At 38.9% G+C, this 27583-nt stretch overlaps 1 protein-coding gene across 1 annotated transcript; it reads right to left on the bottom strand.

The window, feature by feature from the left end:
• LOC134284456 (disks large 1 tumor suppressor protein-like) lies at window positions 1-27534 on the bottom strand (the record flags this gene model as incomplete). The annotated part of the gene is given in 7 exon segments (XM_062843310.1): window positions 1-2768; window positions 10016-10107; window positions 10173-10455; window positions 10518-10664; window positions 26180-26257; window positions 26907-26948; window positions 27490-27534. Coding segments are annotated over 7 exon segments (794 nt in total), but the record flags the coding sequence as incomplete, so codon positions are not given.
• Between the last annotated feature and the right edge of the window lie 49 nt (window positions 27535-27583).

Here is a 27583-nt window from a genome sequence, read left to right as displayed (position 1 = left end):
TTCTTTTTTACGTAATGTCGTTTTTTATTGCAATTACAAGAGTTAAACATTTTTGTTTGTTTCTCCACATTTCAAGTTTCGTTCGCCGGTCCGATTTGGCCGCCACCACTCACTCACTCCCACAGATGCAACAACAACATCATCATCATCGGTGGTGGTGGTGGTTTCAATCGGCGAACCAATCATCACCCAGAGGAGGTGAATCTGCGCGGTTGGGCTGTGTATGTATGTGTGTGTGTGAGTTTTTCTTCCTCTTTGTGGATGAGTGTTAGTTTCTCTGCGTTTCATTTCATTTATTTTTCACTAATCAGAACAATTCAACGAGTTTTATCAGTTATCTTCTCCTTTCGCGATCATCATCATCTAGTTGCATCTTTGTTTTCATCTAATTTGCTTAACATTCTCTGTTTGTTTGCTTTTAGTTTCTTTTATTCTGTTTTTGTGATCATATATACATATAGTCATCGTCAGTTTCTTGTTTCATCTTAACGGTTTTTTCTTTTTATTTGCTCTAGCCAAATGATCTCATTTTAATATAAAACTTGGGATTTCGTTTTAAGGCAGCTTTCTAATTCAATTACAATATATTTTACTTTTATCCTTCCTTGTTGTCTCACACTTAAGTAGAGATTTTTTTCCCGATTTCAATTGGTGTGAGTTCAAAGGGGTTTTGCGAAATGAAAAGAAGAAGCTGAAGGATGCTCTAAACAGTAGAATTTGTCTACGGCAGAGATCGGAGGAAAGTGATGCGATTTTGACCTACTACCCAATCGATTAGAAGGTAGTTGAAGTGAACGAATGCCAATCTAGTTAAGTAGTGGAAAAGTGATTAACTGTTTTGTCATTATAGTTGCCGTTTATTTCGGTTTGATCTGTTCTCTATAATACCTATACTTCATTTTTTTATGCTCATTACACTCGACCACCGTCAGCCGAGTGAGTGGGAACAATGACCGCATTCTATTACCATTATTATTGTTACGTTTGACTGTTATAGGTGGATATGATGTATGGTGGATGGCCTTGGGGTAGGAGAGGGGTCGGTTTTTGTAAAATTTTGGCACGAATATCAAGTCGGTTCTCGTCAATGAAAACAAACAAAGGCGTCTTGGTATATCGATATTTGTTTGAATGGGGAATACCACCATTTGGCCTAATGCTGTTTAGTGTAAGGTTGCTCCTATGTCATCAACCAGCTACGATTGGCCAATGGGAGTACTCCCACTTTCAGGAAGTGCCCCCATTTGGCATAACGCCATTTACCATAATGTCTGAGAGACGTTATGCCAAATGGGATACTCCCCCACTTTCGAGGGATCGAATTCTGTTTCGGAATTCCTACCTGGCGTGAGATGATTCCGAGCGAACAAAGCCGGATGCAGTTCTTAACTCTTCCTTAATTTGCACTATTTATATACTAATAAAAACAAAGAAAAAATGGTGTCAGCGCTTGCACTTGGGGGGACCTAATCATTTCGTGAGGAGGGATGAGTGAGTTAGAATTGAAGTCGTCTAAAAACCATAACTTTAATTACTTATTCGGTTAATTTAAAAACAATGTTACATATTTCGAGTTTATTGTATTTTGTTGTTTTAACGCTAGGCGAGTTAGTTCACGTTCACTTTCATTTTGTGTTTGTCTCGTACGATGACTGGTTATTGAGAGTTAGAGAGAGAGAGGCTGTAAGTGTTGAGACAGGTTCGGGGTCATTACTAGGGGGAAAATACGTTGATGATTGTCCAAAATTAGACTAACAACACTTTTTGCTTTGATTTTGCGTATGATGAGGTGACTGCGCATATGCTTATAAATGCCGTTGGATTCTTCCCAAAAACCGATGCGCATTCTATTCTAATTATGAAAATCTTCCTGAAAGCTTTTCGACCAATGGGCGGGGTTTTGAAATAGGGAGGGCCTACGTAGGATTCGCGAGCTGTTCGCGAACTATTTCTGAACTTTCAATAGGTTTTTCGTTTTTATTTTACATTTTTCATTTCATTTTCAATGTATGCAGTGTTTTATATAGTTTAATCCGGTTCTCATTAGATATATAATTTATATATGCGTTTCTTTTATATAAATATATTGATTTAATAAACATTCATTAATAAGTAATAAGCTTATTATTTTCGAACAAAATAATTTAAATAAATGTCCATATTTAATGCAAATTTTCCTCTTAAAAATCTTACTCACCTTACGCTCGTACTCGTATCAATATATCAATATATAATTTAAAAATAATAATAAACAACAACATGTTTACACTTTGTTTTCTCCATTTTTTTTCTTGCATTTCATTTACCGCTAGCAGCCAAATTGCTATATTGATTTGATGCACAACTGCGCGCAACTACTACCCCGCAAAATGTGTAATCACATCCAGGGTCTTAAACAAGTGTGAATGACTAATGGTGTGTGTGTAAGTGTGTGTATGTGTGTAAGTTCCTTCGTGAGACAGAATGTACGTGTTCCTTCACCATTCACCACCATATTTTTTTTCTCTTTTCTTTTTCTCCTATCGGTTTAGTTGTTCATCTTTCTCCGGGCCCTATTCATTTACCGTCCATACAGGGCTACCGTCAATGGTGATATCCGGATCGGGAAACGGGCCGGGCGCGCATATTTGGTGGCAGCGTCCACGTGATATTCGCTTGAGGTCATAGAGATTCCTTGGACGGCACCCAGATGGTTGGGCCACTCTGGGACCAGATTACGTTCTTCACCTTGCTGTAGATCTCCTCGATGGTGTCGCCTTGGACGAGTGCTGTGGGGGGATTCGCGAGTGGGTGGGGTGGATGGACGGGAAGAAGATACGACACATGAATAACTATTCCGAGGGAAATGTGTTTGGGGAACAGATCGCCATTTTGAAATCTGGTTCACCAAAGCTATGGAGTTCATTGGCTGTTTACTTCTACTCGACCACGATTGAGTCCATCAACAATTAAATGTAAAATTTCACGGTCGCCATGTTTAAATGTATGTACAATTACGGTCGCCATGTTCAAACGTATGATGTAATCACGGTCGCCATGTTTAAATGTTTTGTGTTGTCATGGTCGCCATATTCATATATATGATGAAGTCACGGTCGCCATGTTAAATATCACTATCTTTGAAGAATGTCAATAGGAAGTAAGCAGCTGCGCCTATGCTAAAGTGCCGGTAGTGGCGCTTTTCTGATAAATGCGGTAAACGTGATAACAGTGTAAACAAGCAGAAAAGTTTGCGCTACGGAATCATAGACGGCGCTCGTGTTCCATGTGTTTTTCACATATACAGCGGCGCCGCCTGGCACCTATCCACTCGAAACATCATGCGCAACACGGGTGAAAAATGCCAGTCAGAAAAAAAGAAGTAAACAACTTGAAATTTGTATGGTGATGTAATCAATTCTCTGTTACTGCAATGAATCCAGAAGAAACGCGTAGGTATAATGATTTTGATTCTAATTTGCAACTGGGGTAACCCAAGGCACAAATCGCTGCGATGCGGAACGAGTGCAAGCCAATGATTTGTCCATACAAGAAAAATGATTTTACTTTTAATGTGGTGGCGCCATCTCTGAGAAAAACAAGCTTTGATTTCTTACTATTGATATTCATGGTGAATATCAATCGGCATTGTATCTTGTCCGTGACATTTACCTTAAATATTCGAAAAAGAGCGAGTTTCCATTACTTTCTTGTTGTAGAACTGGTCTAATCGCACACGTTTTTCATATACCATATCCGAAGGTTCAGCTTTTGAAATGAGCTGCAGGTGGTTGAATTTAGATATATCGAAATGACATTTTCAGCACTGAGTCAGAGTCGATATAAATCTGGATTTTCAGATGAAAGCGCATGCTCCCGGAGTTTCACCCGAAATAGATTTCTCACGAAGTTCCTCCAGAGATTTTGGGATTTTCTCATGGATTTATCGCACGATTTCTCCTTGTTTTGTCTCCTAGATTTCTCACCACAATTTCTCATAGTATGATTGAGAAGGAATCGTATGAAGAACTTCGGGAGAAATTACAGGAAAACTTCTAAGAGAAATCCTTGGCGCAATCAGTGAAGATATTTCGAAAGGAGTCCCGGAAGAAATCCCTGGTAAACCTCTGCGTGTAATCTTGAGAGAAATTCTAAAAGAAATCCCAAGAAAATCTGTTAAAGAAATCTCGTGAGGAACTCTAGGAAAATCAAAGGAGGCAGTGCAGGACTCTCGGAAGTCCTTGAAGAAGTTTTCGAAGTAATCCAAAGTAATCCTCAGAAAAAAAAATCGGGAGAAACTGCTGTAGTAGGTGCGGGAGAAACTCTGGGAGAAAATTTTTCTGAGATATTCTGCGGAGAAATCCCGCGAAAATCACAGAAACATTTCTTGGAAGAAACTCCTGCAGCAACCCTGGGATGAACTTCTGCAGAAATCTCGTGGAAACCCCTGGCGATATCTCGAAAGGAATCTCGGCGAGAGGTATTCTTGAAAAAAAAATCCTAGGAGAATCACAGGGTGCAAATAGCAAATAACAGCATCCTAAGCAAATTTCAAAATAAAACGCGGAATTAATCTGGCGAGAAATCCTGAAATTCCAGAAGGAATATCTGTACGTTTCCTTGCAGGGTGTCTACTCAAAATAAAATTCCCTGAGCTTACCAGGTTTCTACAGGGGATTTATATTTCAAAAATTGGACTAATTTTCATAAAATTTCACAAAAATAAGGTAAAATTTTAAAAAGAAGTTGCGTAATATTTGTTATTTAAAAAAAAACTCCACCAAATCGCTGAGTTCTTCCAAAGACTTTTTTTTGCATTCTTCGGATAGCTTGGCTATTCCGTTGAATACTTTTCAAAAATGCTTTCAATGATTAATGATTGATGAATTAATGAGAGAATTCAGAGATTTGTTAAGAAATTTTATTGAACATCTTTCAAGATTTCGTTTCCAAATTTCTTTGAGGATTTCTCTTTAATTTTTTTCCATAATTTTTCCTCAATTTTTTTTCGGGACGTATTTGATCCCATACATAGTTTCTTTCGAAATGTTTTCGGGGTTTTAACGGGATTTTAAATTCAGGGTTTCTGCGGGAATACCTCCTGGAATTCCATTCAAAGGTTTTCCCGATAAGCTTCTAGAATTTCTTGCAGGATTCTTCCAAAAAAAATCTTTAACAAATTATCCCAAGTTCCTTCATGATTTCTTTCTTAATAGTTTTCCGGAATAGCTTTCCAGCAGCTTCTTTCAGGATTTTGGCGACATTCTTGTAGAAAGTCTTTCAGGGATTTCTCGTGGGGTTTCATCCATAGTTCCTCCGGGATTTCCCTTAGAGGTTTTCCTCTCGGGATTACTCCCAGAGCTGTTTTCTAAGATGTTTCAGGATTTCTTCCGAAATTCCTCTCCAGTAGCCAAGTCTTGGAGAAGATTCTAGCAAGATTTCATCTGGATTCATTCCGATGCTTTTTTTCGGGAATTTCTTACAAAGAATTTTGCATGTTATCCTAGGAGACATTCCAAGAAAAATTTCTGGAAATATCTCTGCAAGAACTTCGGAAGCAACTACAAATTGAGTAAATCCCATAAGGAGAAAATATCAGGAAAATTTTCTATTAGAGATGCCGAGAAGAACTGAGGGTATAATCCTGAGAAAAAATCTAAAAAAAATAGTCTTAAGAGGATCACTGCAAGAAACTCTGCAAACCACTATGAGCAAAAACTTAGAAAAAGCTCTGAAGAAATATTAGCAATAGCTCCTATAGGAATTCCAAAAGGCACTCAGGAAAAAAAACACAGGAAGAAATCTACTAAAAGAGAAGTCCTGGTAGAAACTCCGAAAAAATCTCAGATGAAACGCCAAAAGAAATCCTGTGAGAATCTTAAGGAACTATACCAGCTGAAATCCAGGGATAAACACAAGAAGAAAGCTCACGAAAATTTCTTGAAGAAATTACAGGAGAAACATCTGAAGAAATCCCGGGAGGAACTCCTGTGGAGCGGACCTGGTGTGATGGTTAGAACAGTTGACTATCACGCCGAGGACCTGGGATCGAATCCCACTCCCGACAAACTCGCAAAATGTGAGTTCTTCCTTCGGAAGGGAAGTAAAGTGTGGGTCCCGAGATGAACTAGCCTAGGGTTCAAAATCTCGTTAATACAGATAAAAAAAAACTCCTGCAGAAAATTCGTGAAAAGCCCCCTTTATAAATCCTTGGAGAAGCTCTAGGGTGCGGGCGCCGGTTTTGGCCAGTCTAAGGGAACTCATTTTTATAAAAATAACCAATAATTCAATGAAAACAACCAATGTGTTATTGTGCCTTGCAAGATAAATCCGCGAAACGCGTTTGTCTTCTTCTTTTCCATCAAGTTGTCAAAATATGAGCGCACCACTATGAGCGACCTGATGGTCAGAAATTCTGCATGCGGCGCTCATATTAAATCCACATGAGGCTGCGGCGATATGGCCGCGAGGAGATGCACGCGATTCAGACGCAATGTGGAAATGGAAAAGATGACGCCGCATCCTCCTTCAGCATTACCAAATAACATCCCGATTATTAAACACAAAGCCGACGAGGTGATGCGTATGCGTAGTGAAACAATATCGCGATAAATATTATTACGATTTCTGGCCTCCTGAGTTGCCATTGTGCCAACTGTTGTTTTGATATGAACGGCCTGAAGGCTGCTGCGATGCTGCTGGGTGGGTGACAGTGTCTGTTCGATTTTGACATTGCGTCTGTATCGCGGGTATCTCTTAGCGGCCATATCGCCGCCGCCCAATGTGGATTTATTATGAGCGCCGCAATAAATGAAAGGTTTCAATCTATATTTTGTAGGAAAAATGTAAAAATCAAGCTAATACTTGATTTTTGCATTAAAAGTAGCACTGGCCAAAATAGAAGCATTGCCGCAGTTATGGCCATATTCTCAGCTTTGGTTTCTATTTTGGCCAATCACGTGTATTTCTTATGGGAGTGGCCAAATTAGAAGCACCCTGGCCAAAATAGATATATGGGAGCTGATTTTTTAAAGAAATATATTTTTTTCTTCCAGTTTTTAATCAAAATGTATGGTTTTCACGGCTGTAATCATCATATTATATTAGAATCTACTAGTAAAAAATAAATTTATGCCGATTTAGATCGTAACAGGCTGAATACCGCACTATGGCCAAAACTCCGGGCTGGCCAAAACTGAAGCTTCTACCCTACTAGAATTTCGATGAAACTCTGGAAGAAATTCCGAGACGATCTCCAAGGGAGTTCTCAAGATTAAAACCGGAAAATCATCCCAATACCAAGCAAAACTCTATGAGAAAATCCGCGACAACATCTGAGTTAAATCCTTAGAGAAACTCTTGTGGAGATCTCGGAATGAATTACGGAAGAAACCCAACAACAATTTCTTTGGACAAAACGTAGGAGGAGCTCCGAAAGACTCTGGGAGCAATAACGGGAAAACCTTTGCAAGAAATTCTGTAGGATCCCCGTGAGGAACTCCAGGAGAAATCGGTTGGAATTCAGTAATCCTGGAAGATTCTCTAAGAATAATTCTAGACAGAATTGTACGAATCTTTGAAAAATTCCAGTAGGAATTCGGAAAAATCTCCAGGAAGAACTCAAAAAGGAATACTAAGAAAAATGGCATGAAAAAATACGGAAGAAAATTTCTGGAAAGCACTCCAAGAGGTTTCTATCGAGAAGTTCAGGAGTTTCAGGAAAAATCCTTGTAGAGGAATTTCTAGATGGCTTTTAACTTCAAGTGCGTTCATGTGGAATTTGCAGCATCTCATCGGAATCGTCGGCTTGTCGAAAATATCTGCAAGAGCTAGATCTAGGAGCCTCTCTCTTGTTCCTCTAGCATGGTTATCCAGATTCCTTCTTGATTAAACTTGCTTTTCGAATAATCTTTCGGATTAATCTTCAGTGAACAGTTCTTCGAGAAATTAGGGTCAGATTTCTTCAAATTTCATGAGATTTCGTCTTCGAATTCCTTAAAAAATACAATAAGAATTGCTTCCGAAATTATATCTAGGAGTCCATCTTGAATGTATGCCGAATTCATTGAATTTCCTTCAAATTTTCTTTCGAATTTCACCCAGAATCCTTCCTACAATTTCTCTCGAGATTCCTTCTTGAATTCAGACTGGATTGTTTCTTTGAACTCTTCTCGGAATTTTCCTGGAGTTCCAGGCGAAATTCGGCCCAGATTATTTCCGAGATTTAGCTCACGATTTCATTAGTTTTTTTCTCTCCTAGGATTCATACCGTAATTCCTCTCAGTATGATTCCAAGAGAACTGCAGGTAGAACTTCGAGGAAAGAGATATCCCGGAAGGACCTTTGGCAGAGATTTTGAACGGGACTTCGGAGAAAATCTTTGGTAAACCTCTGGGAGAAATCTTGAGAGCAATTCTGAAAGTAATCCCGGATAACGCTCGAGAGAAATCCCAGGAGCAACTATTTTATGAATCCTCGAATTATTTATCACAGTAGAAATTCCAGGAACTCTTAAAGAAGTCCCAATAGAATCTATAATAGAAATCCCGATAGATACTCTGAGCAAGATCCCAGACAAGCCTCTAGTAGAAACCTAAGAAGGAACCCAATAAGACATGCCGGGATAAACCTTCGGGAAATTCTGGAGAGTTTCTGTAAAAAAATCTAAACGAAACTCTGGGAGAAATCTTGAGAGAACTTCTGAGAGTAATCCCGGATAACTTTCTAGAGAAATCCCAGGAGCAAACATTTTATAAATCCTCGAATCATTTATCATTTATAATTCCAGGAGGAACATTTAAAAAAGTTCTTCGGCAATGAAAAGGCTAGTAAGTCGTCACCGTTGTTCTTTCAGACGAAGACGATTTTATTGTTTTCTTCGTGCAGCGGTGACGAGAACAGAAAAGATAACTTTTGATGATTTTGTAGTCTCAGGTTTCAGCAAATATTGTATCAAAGTTGCTTCAATCAGTTTTCTCGCAAAAACCTTCGAGAGGTTATTGCGTAGCGATCCCAATCATTCTTCTGCGAATTCTTTTAGACAATCTCTACAGAAAGAGTTCATTTGGGGATTATACTAGAAACTTCACAATAAGTTTATCCGGGTAGTTCTCTCAGGAATTGCTTCGGAAGATTCACCTGGAACTTCTTGAGGAATACTTTCAAGTATATCCCCACGAAATCTGTCAGAAAATTCTACAGAACTTCCACCGCCAATTACTTTTCAAGAAATAGAAGTTTGTCAAAGAGGTCCTTGGCCAGTCTCAAAGATTACCTGCAATGGTGCCTCTACAGGAGTTTTTCCACGAATTCCTCCAAAAATTGTTCAGCAGATCATCGGGGATTTACTCCAATACTTACTCTGGGACTTTTTCATAGAAATTACTGGAGACTTGGAAAAACACTTGGAGTACCTACTTCTCTTTCGTCTTTTCTGAACAAATCTAGGTTGGGCTTCAGAGGAATAATTCATAAATGGTTTGCTGTGGGATTTCTAAAGAAGAACCGAGAGTAATGTTTGGAGAGATCCTAGGAGGAAATCTTAAAAAAAAGTTCCTAAAAAATTGATGAATTCCACAAAAACCCTTCTGGAGGATCATTTTGAGAAGTCCCTGATCGAGCTACTGATTCAGTAATCACTGGTGAAACTTTTGGCGTTCCTGGAGAAATCACTGAAGTATCCACTGGAGAATCCCACAAAAAAACTCATAAAAGAACTTCTTCTGCAGTAATCTCCGAAAGAACTCCTGCTTGAAGAAGACCAAGAAAAACATGTAGAACTTCTAGAAGAAACTACTTCTAAAATTGTCTAAACAGCTCCTAGAGGAATTTCTAAGGGACGCTTCATAGAAGAATCTTTAGAATTCCTTTAATGAAAAGCAGGTGGGGTTTCTAGGATAGCATTTATAGAAATTTTCTGAAGAAAATTCATAAACTGGTAAGAATTCTTTGTTTAGCGCTTAGATCACCTTCAAAGAAATTGTTTTGAAACTCTGATCAACCATTAGCATATTCGTTCTAAAAACTTTCCACTTACCTGTGAAATATTCACCGAATTCATGCTCCATTTTGAGTGCCCTCTCGTAAGTCTTTTTGGCCTGTTCTTCAGTCATTCGTCGGTTCATTTCCCTGAAAAAAAACGCCATATTCTTAAAACATCAGGTACCTTTGCATTTCCCAAAACGGAAACCTACATTATCGATTCCACCGATTTCGGCTTGATGAACACCGCGATCGGGAAGAGCTGCGCCACCTGCAACCGCTTGATCGCATTGCCCGACACGTCCAGAATGCAGTGTTTGCCCTTCTCGGCCACCTCCCGAACGGAGGCCACCGACGTGCCGTACAGGTTGTCGTTGTACTGGCCCGCCTCGATGAACAGATGGTTCTGGATGTCCTTCTCCATCTGTTCCCGGGACGCCACGAAGTGATAGTCCCGCCCATCCACTTCGTAGTCCCGCTTCGGTCTGGTGGTATCTGTAAAACCGAACGCTCGTTGATAAAATGTTCTGAAACTAATTGGATGCTTTTCAACTTACGAGGAACGCAGGAACCGAACTTGTTCGGATACTCCGAGATGAGGTCATCGTTGATGCGATCTTTCAGCGGGCCCAAGATGATAACCGGGCGGGTGTAGCTGATCTGCAGGCGCTGGACCGACTCGTACGAGAGGATGTTCTCCTCAGCTGTATTCGTGGGGGAAAAATAAAAAGAAAACGATCCAAAACTGAATTTCATCGTTTCTACACAACGACGCGGGTGATAGGCTGACTGCAAGCAAAGTCCCCAACGCACCACTAAAACCGTTAAACTGCTCAAGTGAACCTGGAGATCATTCCCATTGATTGCCGGGGGGTGCGATTTGCGGAATTTGGACCCGAGTGCGAATTTGCGGAACACTGATCGAGGGTAAAACGGACGACCGGACGTTCCGTCCGTGATGCTTCGTTAGTAATTTCGAAAGAAAGATTCAACAGAATTTACACTGAAACGAAACATCAATCGAGATTCGGAAAGGGAGCTCGAGCACAGCCATTATAGGGAAGTAGGTAGTTGAGCAGTTTAATGATGATCAGTAGGCGATGAGAACAACAACATTGATCGATATAATGGGAAACGTGAGCCATCTCAGTTGGGGATGCAATGCCTTTCTAGGTTATAAGACAACAATTAAAGTAGTTTTGGTATTACATACATTCCGTCAGTGATGGGGAGGAACAAGGGGGACGATTAGATACGGGATAGTTAAACGGTCGAGACAAAAAAAAAGTTTATGTAGAATTTTAAGGTGGATTATGTTGATTTGTTCATTTACCCCAATAACTGTTAGATTTATTAATAGATTAGGTATTAATTTAATGGTTTTATTGTTTAAAACGAGTTACTATGTTATACCTGCAAGTAGTTTGCCGTAACTGAGCCACATACTTGTGCCTAACAATGAAAATGTCACTTGACTTGTGACATAAAACAAATATTCTCATCAAGAGAAATAAGACATGTCTTTGATAGCCAGTAAATAATATCATACACAGCTAATCGCGTTCGATAATTTTTACCGAAATCTCAATTGCTGAACGTTTGGTAATGGATTTTACCGGAATTCTGTAAAAATTACAAAATTTCGGTAAAATATTATCGTTTATCTGTCAAACTTTAACAAAGTTCGGTAAATGTTGCCAGTTTACCGATTTTTTCGGTAAACAAAACTTAACGGTTGAGATTTCGGTAAAATATTACCGAAGTCGGTGATTTTATCTAAGTCTGTATAAATTATCATGATTTTTTCAAAGTGTTGCAACTTTTGAAATCGGAAACATCCTGAAGGTTTTCTTTGTGCATTTGAAAGAGGAACAATAGTTTTATCGTACACTAAAAGAAGATTTCCCGGAAACAGCCGGAAAATCAACTTGTTTCATTTTGAATACATGGTAAAGGATTCCATCAAATATTTTTTTCATTATGTTTCATATATTGTATGGAAAACATAATGTCAATTTGTTTGGGTTTCAAATAAACAGAATAACAACATTAACCTTCTTTAACAAACTGCATCGTTGAATTGATTGATAATCAATTTTATTCACTTTTTACGGTCAAAACTTGCACGCACTGTGAGTTATATCAAAAAAACGGCTAAAATCCAATTGATTTATTTTGTGTTTTCCCCCTTATGATCAGATTTCGATATGATTTACTCCAATGTGTTGCGTTCCAAGACGTTTCAGGTAGTACAAGGGGGATTTCAAGGAAATTTCAAGGCGTGTCTAAAGCGCTGTTTGCAGTTCAGAAGGAATTTTTCGGCCTATCTTGATGCATGGGAAATTCCTTGCCTGAATCGCCCAAGAAACCGTTTTTCGTCGATCATAGTACGCAGTTGCGAAGAAATGACAGTTCAAATGGCAGTCACCGTGGAAAGTTTCTGCCAGGAATCGGTCAAGAAGTTTCTAGAGCGATTCCTTTCAAACACCAAACTAGGCTTAATGGTTTTAAAGGGATTCGAAACCGGAAACCAATTTTTCAGGAAATTGCAGGGTGCTCTCAAGGCGCCTTCAAAGATATTTTAGAGGGGTTTCAAGGCGTTACAATGCGTTTCAAGACATTTTAGAAGAGGTTTCGGAAAGGAATGAAGCGTTTCAAGCCGTTTTATGGGATGTCAGGCTGTAAGGCGTTTTAGAGGGGATTAGAACTGGATTTAAGAAGGTTTAAGGGATGCTTTCAAGGGCAGGGTGGCCACACAAAATCAAAATTTAAATTCCCGCATTTTTCCCGACTTTTTCCCGCATTAATTTTGAATTTTCCCAACTTTTCTTTATATAGGTATTACCCGTTGCAAGAAAATAGAGAGCGAAAAAGGTGCGAAATCGCTCATGGACCTCCGCTGGTATGTTTAATCGTTATGGTGTCTTCTACAATAAGTGCGCGAATTGACCAAGGAATACTGCGCCGAAAACACCGCAATGATTTTTATTACAGGCGGAGATGTATGGGCGCTTGCGCGTACAAATTTTCGCGCAACGCATAATACCTGTTGAGATTATAATACATCCAAGCTTTCAAGTGGATCTGTAATCTTAGTGCTATATTTACAGTGTCATTGTCATACTAAAGCCTTCAGTACACGCTTTGCCAAGTGTGCAAATTTTCCGCACGCATAACCCAGCAGGCCAACAGCGGTCGCAACATTGACAAAACATCGGGAATGTTACGTTTTTGAATAGCTTACTTGGAAACTTGCGAATTTTTTTTGGTGGAACCTAAAGAATAGTGAATACATCTTCTCAAACAAATTATGGTCATCTTTTTTAGTTAAATTCCTCTAGGAATGCAAAATAAATTGAGAAGCATTCAAAACATTGGATTAATTCTCCTTATAAGGGAAACAAAAAAATGCTCAGATAGGCCTTTGAGAAATGGGCTAAAATTCTTCCAGTACTTGAGGCATTCTTCTGCCCTTTAAGATTTCCGTAACAATTTCCACCGAAAACACCGCACAGGTGTTTCTTTTATTCAAAAATGTCATAAGCAATTCTTCATATTCGCATTAGGAAATAGGTCAAAACACGTTTACAAAGATCACATTTCAAACAAGAAGTTTCACATGTTTTGCATTAGTTACACTAAGAGTTTTTCTAGATTTTTTTTAACTCTACTGAAAACAACTTACAGGTCGGACTCGTGGACGTGTTTCTGGGGAGCGGAGAGTTGTATAAAGCTGAATTTTTTTCAAGCCAACCTTGATTAGTAATTGTAATTGTAATTTATTTAGTACTAGCTGTCCCGGCAAACGTTGTCTTGCCAAACTGTGGTGGTTTGACAACTGTTGAACTCATAACGTCACCGCACTCTAGATTGGTTTCATTTCGATCGTGTTGATTTCCTTCCCAACTCATGAAAAATCAGTACTTTATCATTTTTTTTTTACTTTTCTAGTTGATTTTCGTAACTTTTTGTACATATAAACACAGCCACCACGAATACGAACCGAACCGTGCAAGACTCATGCTGATTGGTTCACCCATTCTTGAGTTTTGTTGCCTCAAAGGGAATTCAAACTCATTTTTATATATATAGACTAGCTGTCCCGGCAAACTTTGTCTTGCCGTCTTGTGGTGGTTTGACAACTGTTGAGCTCAAAATAACACCGCCCTCTAGATTGATTTAATTTCGATCGTGTAGATTTTCTTCCCAGCTCATGAAAAATCTGTATTTTATCAATTTTCTTACTTTTCTAGTTGGGTTTCGTAACTTTTTGTACATATAAACACAGCCACCATGAATACGAACCGAACCGTGCAAAAATCATGCCAACCGGTTCATCCGTTCGTGAGTTTTGTTGCCTCAAAGAAACTTCAAACTCATTTTTATATATATAGACTAGCTGTCCCGGCAAACTTTGTCTTGCCGTCTTGGGGGTGGTTTGACAACTATTGAGCTCAAAATACCACCGCACTCTTGATTGATTTCATTTCGATCATGTTGATTTCCTTCCCAGCTCATAGAAAATCAGTACTTTATCATTTTTGTTACTTTTCTAGTTGATTTTCGTAACTTTTTGTGCATATAAACACAGCCACCACGAATACGAACCGAACCGTGCAAGAGTCATGCTGATCGGTTCATCCGTTCTTGAGTTTTGTTGCCTCAAAGGAATTTCAAACTCATTTTTATATATATAGATAAACGATACCCTGTTGGTATTACCATTTGCCTGGTAATCAATCAGTAATCATATTATTGATTAGTAATCATATATATATATTCTTGGGGAGCTCCGGGACCGGGCGGGGCTCCGGATGGTCGAGTATATCGAATTACATTACAGAGTTATATTGCATATTGGTTCACCAGTCCTCTCAATTGCGAGGTAACACACTCTTGTATCATAAGACATGCTTTAAACTCTTGAGAATGTTCAAGGTCTCACCATTCTTCCAAAGTGAGAGGTGGCACAATTGAATGTACCTTAAAACGGGGTATCTTTGATAATGCGGGTAACTTTGATAGTGCGGCAGGCATTGTGTAATTTATCTTATAACTATGATTCCTTCACCAGTTAAGAAAAAGGTAAACGTAAATCAATTCTATACATATGAAAGTTCATCTTAGACGTACTTTCATTAAAATCTAGTTTATATTCAACTTTTTGGACAAAAAATAAAAAATGTTGATATTTTTGTCATTTGTCAACCCCTTCAAACAATCTGCTATACGACTTCGTTACAACTATTTTTTTCAATGAATGGACTCTTATTCTCGATAGATTTATCATAGTAGATTCCAAATCTGGCCTTGAATCTCTTAACGAAGTGTGTTTTTACGAAATGGAAGCAATTTTGTAAAATGGGATATTAATCTCCATACATTGATAAACGCCTCAAAGTATGCAATGCCTTTGTAATTTCATGTAGATAAATATGTGTTGTTCAAAATTTGTTAATAAAACATTAAAAACTACCCAAAAAAAGAAAACTAACCATGAATAGCATGTAATCAAATGTTGATGTACCGTTAAGAATTTATTATTATAAAGATAATGACTTTTGTTAGCTAAATTTATTGTGTTTTGCGCTCAATACTCCACAAACTCATTTTTATATGTAGAATTTAGTGAAAAATCAATGTTTGCTATTAAAATTCTATCTAATATATTCCACAAGTCTTCTCTCATCATGTTCATACTCCTACGATTTCAATCTGTGACTATTTTTTTAGATTTGATGTGTTTTTAGGGCATTATCAAAGTAACCCCAAAATGACAATCTGATTTTCGGTTATACGAAAAACTAAAAGTTATCCAAAATATTTCAGATTATCGAATCTTTTAATTGCAATTGATAACTGATACCCCAGTACTTGTTTTAACAATATAAAACTCGGAGAAATACTGCTACATGTAAAAATATTGAGAAAATTCGCTGAAAAACTATCAAAGTTACCCCATTTTACGGTATGTGTTTTGTATATGCTCACGATTACATTGATCCTATCGCTTACCAAAGTGAATCCTGATCTATGTAACTATCCACTCCTACATACTAACAAAACCTCCTTCACGTGACAACTGTGGAGGGTCCAGTAGTACATATAACCTCTAGTAGCAACGGTTGTCAAACTAACATTCCTTCCCTTCCCCGGTTGATCGTAAGGACGTGGCCGGCGCCGTTATTGACCGAATGAAATTTTAACTCTCGGAACGTGTACATTGAAGAAGGTGTGCTAGTCCCAGGCCGCATCTATTGGTTCTCTGTGCAATTCTGCCAGCTCTGGTCAATCACGGAGTAGCAACTGCCAAGTCTTACCTCCAGAATCAGTTGTTTTGGACTCCTAGAAGCTACGTTCAAAATTTGGGCAAAACCAATTAAGCCTAATTACAGCGCCACCAAGCGGCAAAATGCGAAAACTTAAAATTTCTGCATACATTTGGCCAAGTTTTCCCATACAAACTTCAAGCGTTTTGAGCGCCCCCTTAGGCTTAATTGATTTTGCTCAAATTTTGAGCGTAGCTTCTGGGAGTCCAAAACAACTGATTTTGGAGGTAAGACTTGGCATTTTTCGAAATTTTTGTTTTTCATACAAGTGTAGGCCACCCTAATGATCATGCTCATTTTTTTTATCTCTACTGAAAACACGCCAGGAGTCTCTTCAAGTGTTTCGTCATAAATTTCAGAGCTGCTACACGTTCAGTGAATATTGTAATAAAAATCCGCCAGATGTTCTTTTGAAACGATTGAATTTTTAATTCCTTTAGTAACTCTTCAAAAACATTAAAAGTGGCACTATCAGAAATTCTTACTTTATGGCTTAGATATTACAGGGAGCATCAGAAATTCGCTCGAAATACCGTTAAAGATTCCTACAAACAGATATTCCAGGAAAGTTTTCACTAATAAATTTCGAAATTATTTCAAAATCTTTTGTTGGAAATATTAATTGACACTTGGCTTAAAACTCATCCAAGAAACAGAAATTGTACCATCACGAACTACTACAGAAACGATTAAAATATAATCTCTAACATGACACAAATTTTCTCCAGTCAGAAAATTCTCTTCAAAGTTCGCCAAACATTTCGCTAAAACACAAATTCGTCAATGCAGGAAAAGAAAATATTCTCTGTGAATATCCATAAGAAGTCTAAAACCATTTGTGCAATATTATTTAATTGTGATGATTTAAATTTAAGGTAAACTTTTAATTATGTTACGATTAATTAAACATTTTCTAAGAAAAATGGAAGAATTAGGGTAATTCGCCAATTGTTGAACGGTTAGTACCGGCATTTTGGTTTTCGTTTGTTTTTCCGTGCATAATTCCACTTTAGTTGAAAAATATCCAGTGAACGTCTAGTTCTACTTATCCCTTATACTGCCCATTGAATTTGTATTCCCTTAAATTCCATTTTCTAAGAGAAAATAGAACATTTGTATGGGAAGTCTGTAACCCAAATGTTGAACGCTTCCTTAAGCTAGCTCATCCTAATGTTGGACGGTTCTCGCCAATTGTTGAACGGTTGAAGCTTTGTTCGAAATTGATGACGTATAACCCGACATCAACCTATCATTCACCTGTTTTTATTTTGGCCACCAAACCCAACTTAGACACGACAGTTACCCGATGTGGGTCCAACAGTGGTCCAACATTTGATAAAATTTGACCCGACTTTGACCCGACATCCGATATTTTTTCACTCTGGCGGATTTTTTCCGGGTTTTTCGTGTTTTGTACCCAGCTGGTCCGAGCTAGTGACAATTCATTTGAATAACAAGGAATCGAACATTTGAAGAGAGTTCTAGTGGATTGAAATCGTTTTAAACATGACTAGATGCAAAAATGGCTGAAAAGATTTGATTAGAAACGAAAACGACAGAAGAAAAAAACGCCTTTAAAAGCCCCTGAAACTCTCCTGGAAACCCACGGGACCCACTCAACCCCCAAGGACACTCATGGAACGAACCTTAAATCCCTTGAAAACCCGTGGGTTGCTCCTGAGCCTCCTGAAACGCCTTGAAATACTCCTTGGACCCACTTAACACTCTGAATTCCTCTTGAACACCTCTGGAACGCCCTTGAAACCCATTGAAAACCACTGGAATCATTCTGAAGCCCACTGGAACACCCCTAGAACACGAACCCTGGAACGCCCTTGGAACCCCATGAAATGCACGGCTAAGTAAAGAAAAAAAAAATTCTAGCAGTCATGCTAACATCGTAGGTTATGCCAGTGTTCAACAATTGGATCATGGATGCCTAATGATAGTGTGATAAAAAAAATATTTTTTTCAAATTAAATTACAATGAAAATGTGATTTTAAACAATGTTAAACTGTTAAGGACATCCTTCCAGCTCTTGTAACTATGGTGTGCCTATGATATTTGTGGTCGATTTGCCCGCAAAGCTTATTTCGTAACAGCAATTTCTTAAAATTAATCTTAAGAATTGTGCAGTTTTCGTGTCATCAGCGGTACAAAATTTGCAATCAATTTTTTTTTGACGTAAAATATGTATAATTTTGTAACTTAATTAGAGCAATATCGCGACACATATGTACATGCATCTACATCATACGTTTACGTTGGATGAAAATTACTTAAGTATGATTTATAATAAAATATTCAGAAACTGTTCAACATTTGGGTAGTGTTCAACAATTAGCGAATTACCCTATTGCTTGGCATTGCTGCTGAAAATTATTACAATTTTCTACCAAAACTCTTGATTTTTCGGGATATTTTTTTACGTTTGAAGGCTAACCCATTCAAAAATCAGTTTTCAAAATTTAAAAATCAATCATATGTTAGTGCCTAAATTTGAGATCCAGTAATGATAATAAAAAGCTAGTCAACCGGACAATCTCTATCACACAAGAAATCATTTGTTATTTAGAAACCAATATTCATCATCAAATGTTCAAAAAAAAAACTCCATGAACTATAAGGTTATGCTAACATAAAGGCTTTGTAGGAGGGATTGAAGAATGCTGGAAAAACTTGCAATTTGAAAGCACAGAATGTTACTAATTGATAAATTAGTAAAAAAAATCACGTTCAGGTGGGTTTCGAAACCAATACCTCCGTTTTCGATAGACCGGCGCAGTAACCAACTAAACCACAGAAATTTAAAATTTGTAAAATTGTAAAGTCTTGTAAGAATCTTGATTTGAAGTTAGCAAAGTACTGAAACAAGATTTGGGTTTACATTCGGAAGGAGCTAAACGCAAATTGAATAAAAATTCCCGATGATAAACAAAATTCCCGACTTATTCCCGCATATTTCCCGACGAAATTCAATTCCCGACTTTTTCCCGCATTTCCCGAAATTCCCGAGTCTGTGGCCACCCTGCAAGGGAGTCCCAATAGAGTTACATAGGTGATTCAAGGTGTTTCAGAACATTTCAGATGGTTTCAATGGGTTTCGGAACACGCCGGATACCTCATGGGAACCCCTGAAACACCGCGAAATAGTTCTGGAAGGCGCCGGAAAATCTCTAAAAAAATTGCAACCCCTCTGAACGTCGCTAAAACGGTCCGGATCTAGGTCCGGATACCCCCTGTAGCCCCCTTGAATGTCTTTTAACGCGCCATAAGCCCCCAGGGACGTTCCAACAACCCTTTTAATCTCCCTCGAACCCACTGGAACTTTCCTGAAACTCCTTGACACCATTGAACTCTCTGCAACGCCTTTGAAACACATTCGAAACGCCCCTTAAACCCTATAAAACGACCCTGTAACGCTCCTATAAACTCCCGTAACCGGCAGAAACACTGTGCAACGCTTCTGAGCCCCTCGAATGGACCTCAATTGAAAATCGTTTTACAATTTACGCAAGCACTGGACTTCCCGGCACGTCTCAATCAGAGCGATGGTGTCTGATTCGGGGGACGATAGAGCCTTAAACACCCTCTTTACTACTGTTCAGTTCCTAACCCAGAGCTGACTGGTTGATCGTCGAAGAATTGAGTTACTGATCGAGACACTCGGTCGTGAATTCACTGCAATGTACAGCAAGCCACCCACCAGACGTTGATACTGATCGACGTTCGATAGAATAGCTGAATCTCCTTTTGCAGAAAACCAGGTTCTATCGGAATCTTCGAGCCGCCTTTCGCATCCGATTGGCCAAATCTCGCAGCAAGCTTCGTATCCCGTTACGCCAGCGATTCCCAAACTCGGTTTTCGCGGCGCCTCAACTTGTTGCAGGCTCGCTTTTGCCAATCGTTTTAGCGAGCCTGCAGGAGGCTGGCGATCTTCGATTACTTTAATCCCAAAGAGTTTCGTGGGGTCACCACGGTTAATTCAAAGCACTTCTGAAAGAGAAAAACTATCTCTTCGAATCAGATCTCGCAGTATCAGTCTACTAAGATGCCGTCCACATGACGGTAGAAGACAGTGCGCTCCTCGTCCATCGCTGGACTCCAGAACATACTTTTCGAACTGGCCATTGCTTATTTGTAGCTTAATGGTTCGACATGCGAATGCGGAATCATACCAGTCGTTTAGGAGTAGCGCACTAGTGGCATTCTCTTGATTCGGCGGATTGATCTTCCTGCAGTGTAGCAATAGCAATTTTAATCGTGCAGGTGATCACTATCGTTGCCTCGACCTCGACTGGCTCCGATCCCAACTTGAATTCAACGACATTTTTCACTTTCTGATATCCACAGACGCTCTCGGCTTGTTCAAAGTGCTGCTCCACGATGAAATTTGCTGCGTCACGACTAATGACCACTTGTCGAGTTGAAAGACCCAAGAAGCGGTATATTTTGTGGTCCGGCGAGTACCGAATGAACGTTAGCTTCATCGACATCGGACTTACCTTCTTCCTCTTCCGTGAACATTAGGCCGTCCCTATTTTTGCAAAAGTTGGAAATGTTAAAAGTTCAATATTGCAAAACGATCGTTTTAGCTAAAAAAACATCATGCCAAAATTTGAAATCCGTATCTCAAGGCTAAGTGGTCCCCCACGGGGCCTAAAGTTCTCAAAAATTGTATGGGGTCAAAAAAATCATGAAATTTTTTCGACGAAAAAAATACCCTATTCTACTAGAATCGGTGATTTTAGGACCCTAAAGGGCCAAAAATGTGCTCAGAATTGCGGTATCTCTTTTCGTTTTTGAGTTATTAGACAAAATATGGCAGGTTTCCTCAGGGATCTTAAAAAATGGTCAAAATGTTCAATTTTAGGTAGTTTTTTGTCAATAACTCAAAAACGAAAAGAGATACCGCAATTCTGAGCACATTTTTGGCCCTTTAGGGTCCTAAAATCATCGATTCTAGTAGAATAGGGGTTTTTTTTTTGTCGAAAAAATTTCATGATTTTTTGACCCCATACAATTTTTGAGAACTTTAGGCCCCGTGGGGGACTACTTAGCCTTGAGATACGGACTTCAAATTTTGGCATGATGGTTTTTTAGCTAAAACGATCGTTTTGCAATATTGAGCTTTTAACATTTCCAACTTTTGCAAAAATAGGGACGGCCTAGTGAACATGCGGAGCACTTCAAGTACGTCAATAACGCCCGGCGTCCTTCCGTACCAGTGCACGATCGAAGTTGTTAAACCCAACTTTGAAGGTAATAGCTTCTGCAAATAGACGGCAGTACTTATCGCCTCAGCCCAGTAGCATTTTTGAGTTTTTGAACAGCATGCACCGGTTCAGCTCGACTAGATACCGGTCTTATCTTTGGCGACGCCTGAAGAGAGTAGATTGCGGTAAACATCGCCAGAATACTTTCATGCTTTTAAAACTTTCTCAGCGCACTTCTGATGTATTCACCACCTTGGGATGCTCCCTAGGCTACAGTCCTCTCACCAGAATTTACTGGTCATCCTGCTATCAGGGCCACGGTGTACAACATTTAGAAGGTGATACATTTCGAAAAATTGACAGTTTCAATGACGTAATTCAAACTGTCCAAATGCATAAAAGGACGATAAGAATGACGTCACATGTTTACATGGCGAACGTTACCGCGTCTTCACTGGATGCAGTTTATGCAAATGACCTTTTACCGATTATGTTTTCTTGAATTTTTCTGTATTCTCCCTCGAAAAACTTGCTTTCATTGTTGAATCCGCAGTTCCGTGGAATGGCTGACGAAGCTTATCGAAGAAATATGTACAGGAGGGCGTCTTCTTGTAATGCTTTTGGATGTTTTCTCATGCTTATTGGACCGTCTTCGTAAGCGGGGAATGTTGCAGATCTTCCTCGAGCACCGAGGCTTCTTGCTCGATGCTCTTCCACATGTCCACTCGAGTTAACAGCATTTCCGCCCAGAATTTACACACCGAGTAGTTGGAATTATTCAGTTTCACGATTGACGCCTTGCTTTTTTCCATGGCGCTTCTAGAAACGTTCACGCTTCGCTTGGAGTTTGGGTTCACAACCTATTGGATATTCGGAGGTGCAGAAAAGTTCGACTGAACTGATTGGCGGGTTTTATTTTCTTCCTTGTTAACCTTCATCCAGCCAACGTACATTTTTCACCTTCGGAAAAGCACAAAAATGGTCATAACTTTGTGTTTTGATGGATTTTGATGAAATTTTCACAACTTCCCGAAAAACTCTTCTAGTTTATGATGCCGGGGACATGGGTGCCTGGTCTACATGATTCCGGAGTTATTCCGGATTGTCTTGGGGTACCAAAATTGGCCACATACTTTGCGCAAAGCAATTAGCTGGAGATATTGCTCGAGGAACTTCTAGAAAAATTCTCGGAGAAATCCAACCTGCAGAAATTCTTGAAAATCGCGGAGCAATTCATGGAGTAATTCCCGGAGGAACTCATGGAGGTATTCCTGGGGAAATTCTTGCAGGAAATCCGGAGGAATTCCTAGAAAACTCGTGGAGGAATTCCTAGAGAACTTCCGAAAGAATTCCCGGAGACATTTCCAGAGGAATTACTAGAGAAATTCCCGGAGGAATTTTTGGATGACTTTCCGGTGGAATTCCTGGAGGAATCTCTGAAGGAGCTCCTGGAAATCCTGGAAAAAATTCCGGAAGAATTCCCGGAGACATTTCCAGAGGAATTCCTACAGAAATTCCCGGAGGAATTTCTGGATGACTTTCCGGTGGAATTCCTGGAGGAATCCCTGAAGGAGCTCCTGGAAATTCCTGGAGAATTTCCCGGAGGAACTTCTGGAGGATGTCCTAGAGGAATTTTTGGAAGATTTCCTGAAGAAATTCCTGGAGGAAGTTCTTGGGGGATTCCCAGTGGAATTCTTGGAGAAAATCTCGGTGGAATTCCCGGATTCGGAAAATTTCCCGGAAGAGTTCCTGTACAAATTCTCGGAAGAAAAAAACGGAGCAATCTTGTGGGGTGACAAAATTTATCTGCAGGGGGTCAAAGACGGTATAGCGAATAACCTAGCGAATAAATCACGAATCAAAGACTCAACTATCAGACAGTTTTTAGCTTGCTGAAGAACGATGTTGAAGACGGCATCATTCTATCTTATCTGGATTCTAAGATATAGAAGTTTGAACATTTTTTACCCTGGTGCCACCTAGCGCACGATTCTCGAACCAAACATGCCATTGCCAGATAGTTCTTAGCCTGTTGAACAACTTTGCTGAAAACGGCATGCTTGTACCTCATTAGGGTATCGAGATATACGAGTTTTAATATTTCAGACACAAGGCGCCACCAAGCAGATAAATCCCAAACCAAAGACTTTACTATCAGATAGTTCTGATCTTGCTGAAGAACTTTGCCGAAAACAGCATAATTCTATCTTATCAGGTTTCTGAGATATGAGGGTTTCAACATTTTTGACACTGGCGCCGCCTAGCGGCTGAATCGCGAATCAAAGTCACCGTTGCCAGTTAGTTCTTAACCTGCTGAACAAATTCGCCAAAGATACTATACTTCTACCTCATCGGGATCTTGAGATATACGTTGCGCAAAGTATGTGGCCAATTTTGGTACCCCAAGACAATCCGGAATAACTCCGGAACCATGTGGACCAGGTACCCATGTCCCCGGCATCAGGGGCCGTTCATAAACCACGTAGACTTTTCGGGGGGAGAGGGGGTCTGGCCAAAGTCTACGCTCCATACAAATTTCAAAATTTTTGTATGGACAAAAGTCTACGAGGGGGGAGGGGGGTGTCTGAGATATCCAAATTTTGGTCTACGTGGTTTATGAACAGCCCCTCATAAACTAGAAGAGTTTTTCGGGAAGTTGTGAAAATTTCATCAAAATCCATCGAAAAACAAAAAAGTTATGACCATATTTGTGCTTTTCCGAAGGTGAAAAATGTACGTTGGCCGCATGAAGGTTAACGACAAAGACTGCAAAGCCTGCTGCGATTCGTGATATTTAGCAAAAATATGACTGGGAATCGACATAATTCATTACACCACTTCAAAAAGGTTCAATAACTAACGATGTCGACCACGTTCTTGTTTTCAAATGTATATCACTAGCCCGAAATACACTACCTTAAAAGCCTACAATTATTGGCAGATGAGGGCCTAAAATCTGCTTTAAAACTCATCGGAGTACAAAGGTTTATCTACGTCTCTGAGTATGCAAATGAGTTATCTCAAAGATAGGAATAATGCTGACATTGGCGATTAAAAGTAGAGGTTATGTCGTAAAAATTTGGAAAAATAACACTAGTTTACAGCATTTTTGAACTCGGTAAGCTGATGATCATTTTTGGTATAGAATCATGCCCTGAGTTCGAAAACGCGAAGGAAAAAAATTACAGTGGACCGGATATTTTTTCGACTTTCCATACAAGGGTGATGATTTGAAATCGATTTTTGTTCTATTTTTAAGCAAAGTTGCTCACTTCAAACATCTCATTCTCCGTAATCAATGCTTCGATTGCGCTGAAATTTTTACTGTAACTCGCCTACACATGATATGTCAAATAAACGTCGAGAAAGAATTTTTAAATAGGGGTTTTCTTATTGAAATAAAAAAATACATTTCTTCAAAAAAAATTGGGAATTTTGCTAAAATTTTAGGAGATTGTCCCTAAAACTCGCCAATATCTTGAAATTCATCAATCAGGCGCAAGACCTGTATTCAGATGATCGAATGGTATTGTAATCAGCTTTTAATTTATGGAAAAAGATTTGAAATCGGTTGAACAAAACGCAATATATTTGAATTTTAGTAAATTACATATTTTGAAAACTTGTAGTACTCGATATTGGGCTAAAGCTTAAAAACTGTTCTACTTAAAAATTTTTGAAGGTCGGCTTCGAAATCAGCGCTAAATTGTGCTTCAAAAATTTTGGTCGTTGACAGAAGTTCACGACTTTCGTTTTATTTTGTAAACTAGTGTAATTTGAAAATTTTTTGGTAAATTTACCGGTAAATCGAATTTTTCTACCCTGTTCTCACAAAAAATATCTGGAACTATTCAATCACTAAAATATGAAATTGGATTTCACGAAACCTCTCTTTAGGAAGCGAATTAGATAAACCTAGTGAAGAAGAATAATTTCTTTAAACCGTACTATCATTTATCAGTTATCAGAAGCCTAAATAACATAACTTTGGTGAACATGATGTAAATTGTAGTCCTCAGATATGATTCAAATACGAAGATTCATAAACACCTACACCGAACGAAAATTTCTGTTTTCAAATACATAGAATCACTACCATGCAGAAAAACGGAACGAATCCAACTGAATCCGTCAAATCAAAACTACTACTGGCAACTACCGAGCAAAACTGAACAAAAAACACGAACTTTTTTTACAAACTACTGAGTCTAAAAAGAAACAAGTCTACACTACGATAGTTAACTTGTCGTCGAATGGTCTCCCATGGCGCGCAAGAAAGATTGCGTCGCCTAGCACAAAAAAAATATATGCTAACTCCTACACGGGTAGGCATGCTCTCATTTTTGTTAGTGAATTACACCTGTTGGCCGCCGTAACCTTTGCGCGCACTTGGGTCACAGCCTACTTTGCGACACAAGTTCAAAAAAGGTGTGTATTTTTTGTTAGATCTGACCACGTTGCGCACGCAGAGGTAATGACGACCAAAAAGGCCATATGCAACAGTCAGTCGTGTGTAATTATACAGTAGATTCGACAGTAGAAGGTAGTAATATACGACATGAGAGTTGTGTTAGACCAAGTTAAGACGAAAAAAACAGAACAGGAAAATAGATGTAGAGAGAAAGAGAAGGAGAGAGTGAGAGTGAGAGAAGATAGACGGAAGCCAGACTTACAATCAGCATCATTATTCTCCAGGTAAATTAGAGTTATCTGCTCCATGTCGGGTAACTCCACGCGGTAGATTATTTCCCCTGGATGGGAGTTTTGGATTGGATATTTTTTTTGGTTTAGTTTAGCGAACAGGAGAGAAGGGCGAAAGGGAGTTTGTTGGGTTCGTCACGCGGATGGTAGTTTTTTTTGGTTAGGGCAAAACCGCGATCGCGAAAAAGAAGCACAAGCATTTGAAGAAGAACAACAATCAGTCAATTTCGTAGCTCATAGATACTGAAAGCTGTAGGGAAAGCTTTTGTTTTTTCGTTGGAAATGTAACCTGCGATTCTCAGATTTGCCTAAGGGACGGACTAACGGTAAATTTTGGCTAAAAATGGGAGTAGTCCGTTTTACCCCTAATCTATGTTATCTAACGTCATTTTGTATACATTCTAATTGATTTTTTGTTGAACCAATCATTCATTCTGAAAAATACTAACTTCTGTAATGGTTTCAGAAAACATACTTCGAAAAAATTACCAAAATTCTGAAAATTGCCGAAAAAAGGTTTTTGGTATTTTCAAAACTTGGTATAGATTCTATCTAAGTTTGGTAATTTCCCCGAAACATGTTTACCGACATTTTGACACCGAATTCGGCAATTATAACGGTGTGAATGAGTGTTTAATTTCGCACTATGAGGACATTTCTTCGAATATGTTGATGGATAGAGAAAATAACTCAACTCACCTTCGGCGTTTGCGTCGTCTTGTGTGTAGCAAAGCATGAAAGCTGGAAATGGATGGAAGAAATGAGTTTTGCGGATTGTTGTTTGGTTTTGAAGTTTAGTCTGTGGGTAGTAGTAGCAAGGGTATGCGATATATCTAGGAATACAATTTCTATAAGATACTAGTGACTCACTTCGTTGTATCAGACAATCAGAACTTGTAAGAAGATATTCAGATTGAATAGATTTGTACGAAAGTGCTACCACGAAGTGAATGTAATCGTTATAAACGCTATACTACTGTTGTATATGCTACGCAATTAGTCGTATAACTGTGTGAATGAAGTCGTACTTTGTTCATTACAACTCGTATAGTTCCGTAATGCGATAAGTATACGTACTGAGTCTGGTTTTATTCGCATAAATGTTTACATAAATCCGTGCAAGTGCATAAGTAAAATCGTATAAGTGCAAAACTGTATCAAGCAACCGCATATCGCATACCCTTAAACAGAGATTGTTGCCCCCCTATGTAGAGAGATGTAGTTCGCCGAAAGAGAGGCAGACAAAACATAAAACATACAGATGGGAAGAAATGAAACTTACGTTGCTCGGAATCATGATTGTTTTGATCACACACATTGCCATTCGCTAAAAAACGTAAACAAAATCAGTCGAAAAAAGGGGAAAATAAACAAAC

The sequence above is a fragment of the Aedes albopictus genome, chromosome 1 (genome assembly GCF_035046485.1).
Source record: "Aedes albopictus strain Foshan chromosome 1, AalbF5, whole genome shotgun sequence".
NCBI classification, from domain to species: domain Eukaryota; kingdom Metazoa; phylum Arthropoda; class Insecta; order Diptera; family Culicidae; genus Aedes; species Aedes albopictus.
Note: the sequence above shows the minus strand (reverse complement) of the source record. Positions and strands in the feature narration are given on the sequence as shown.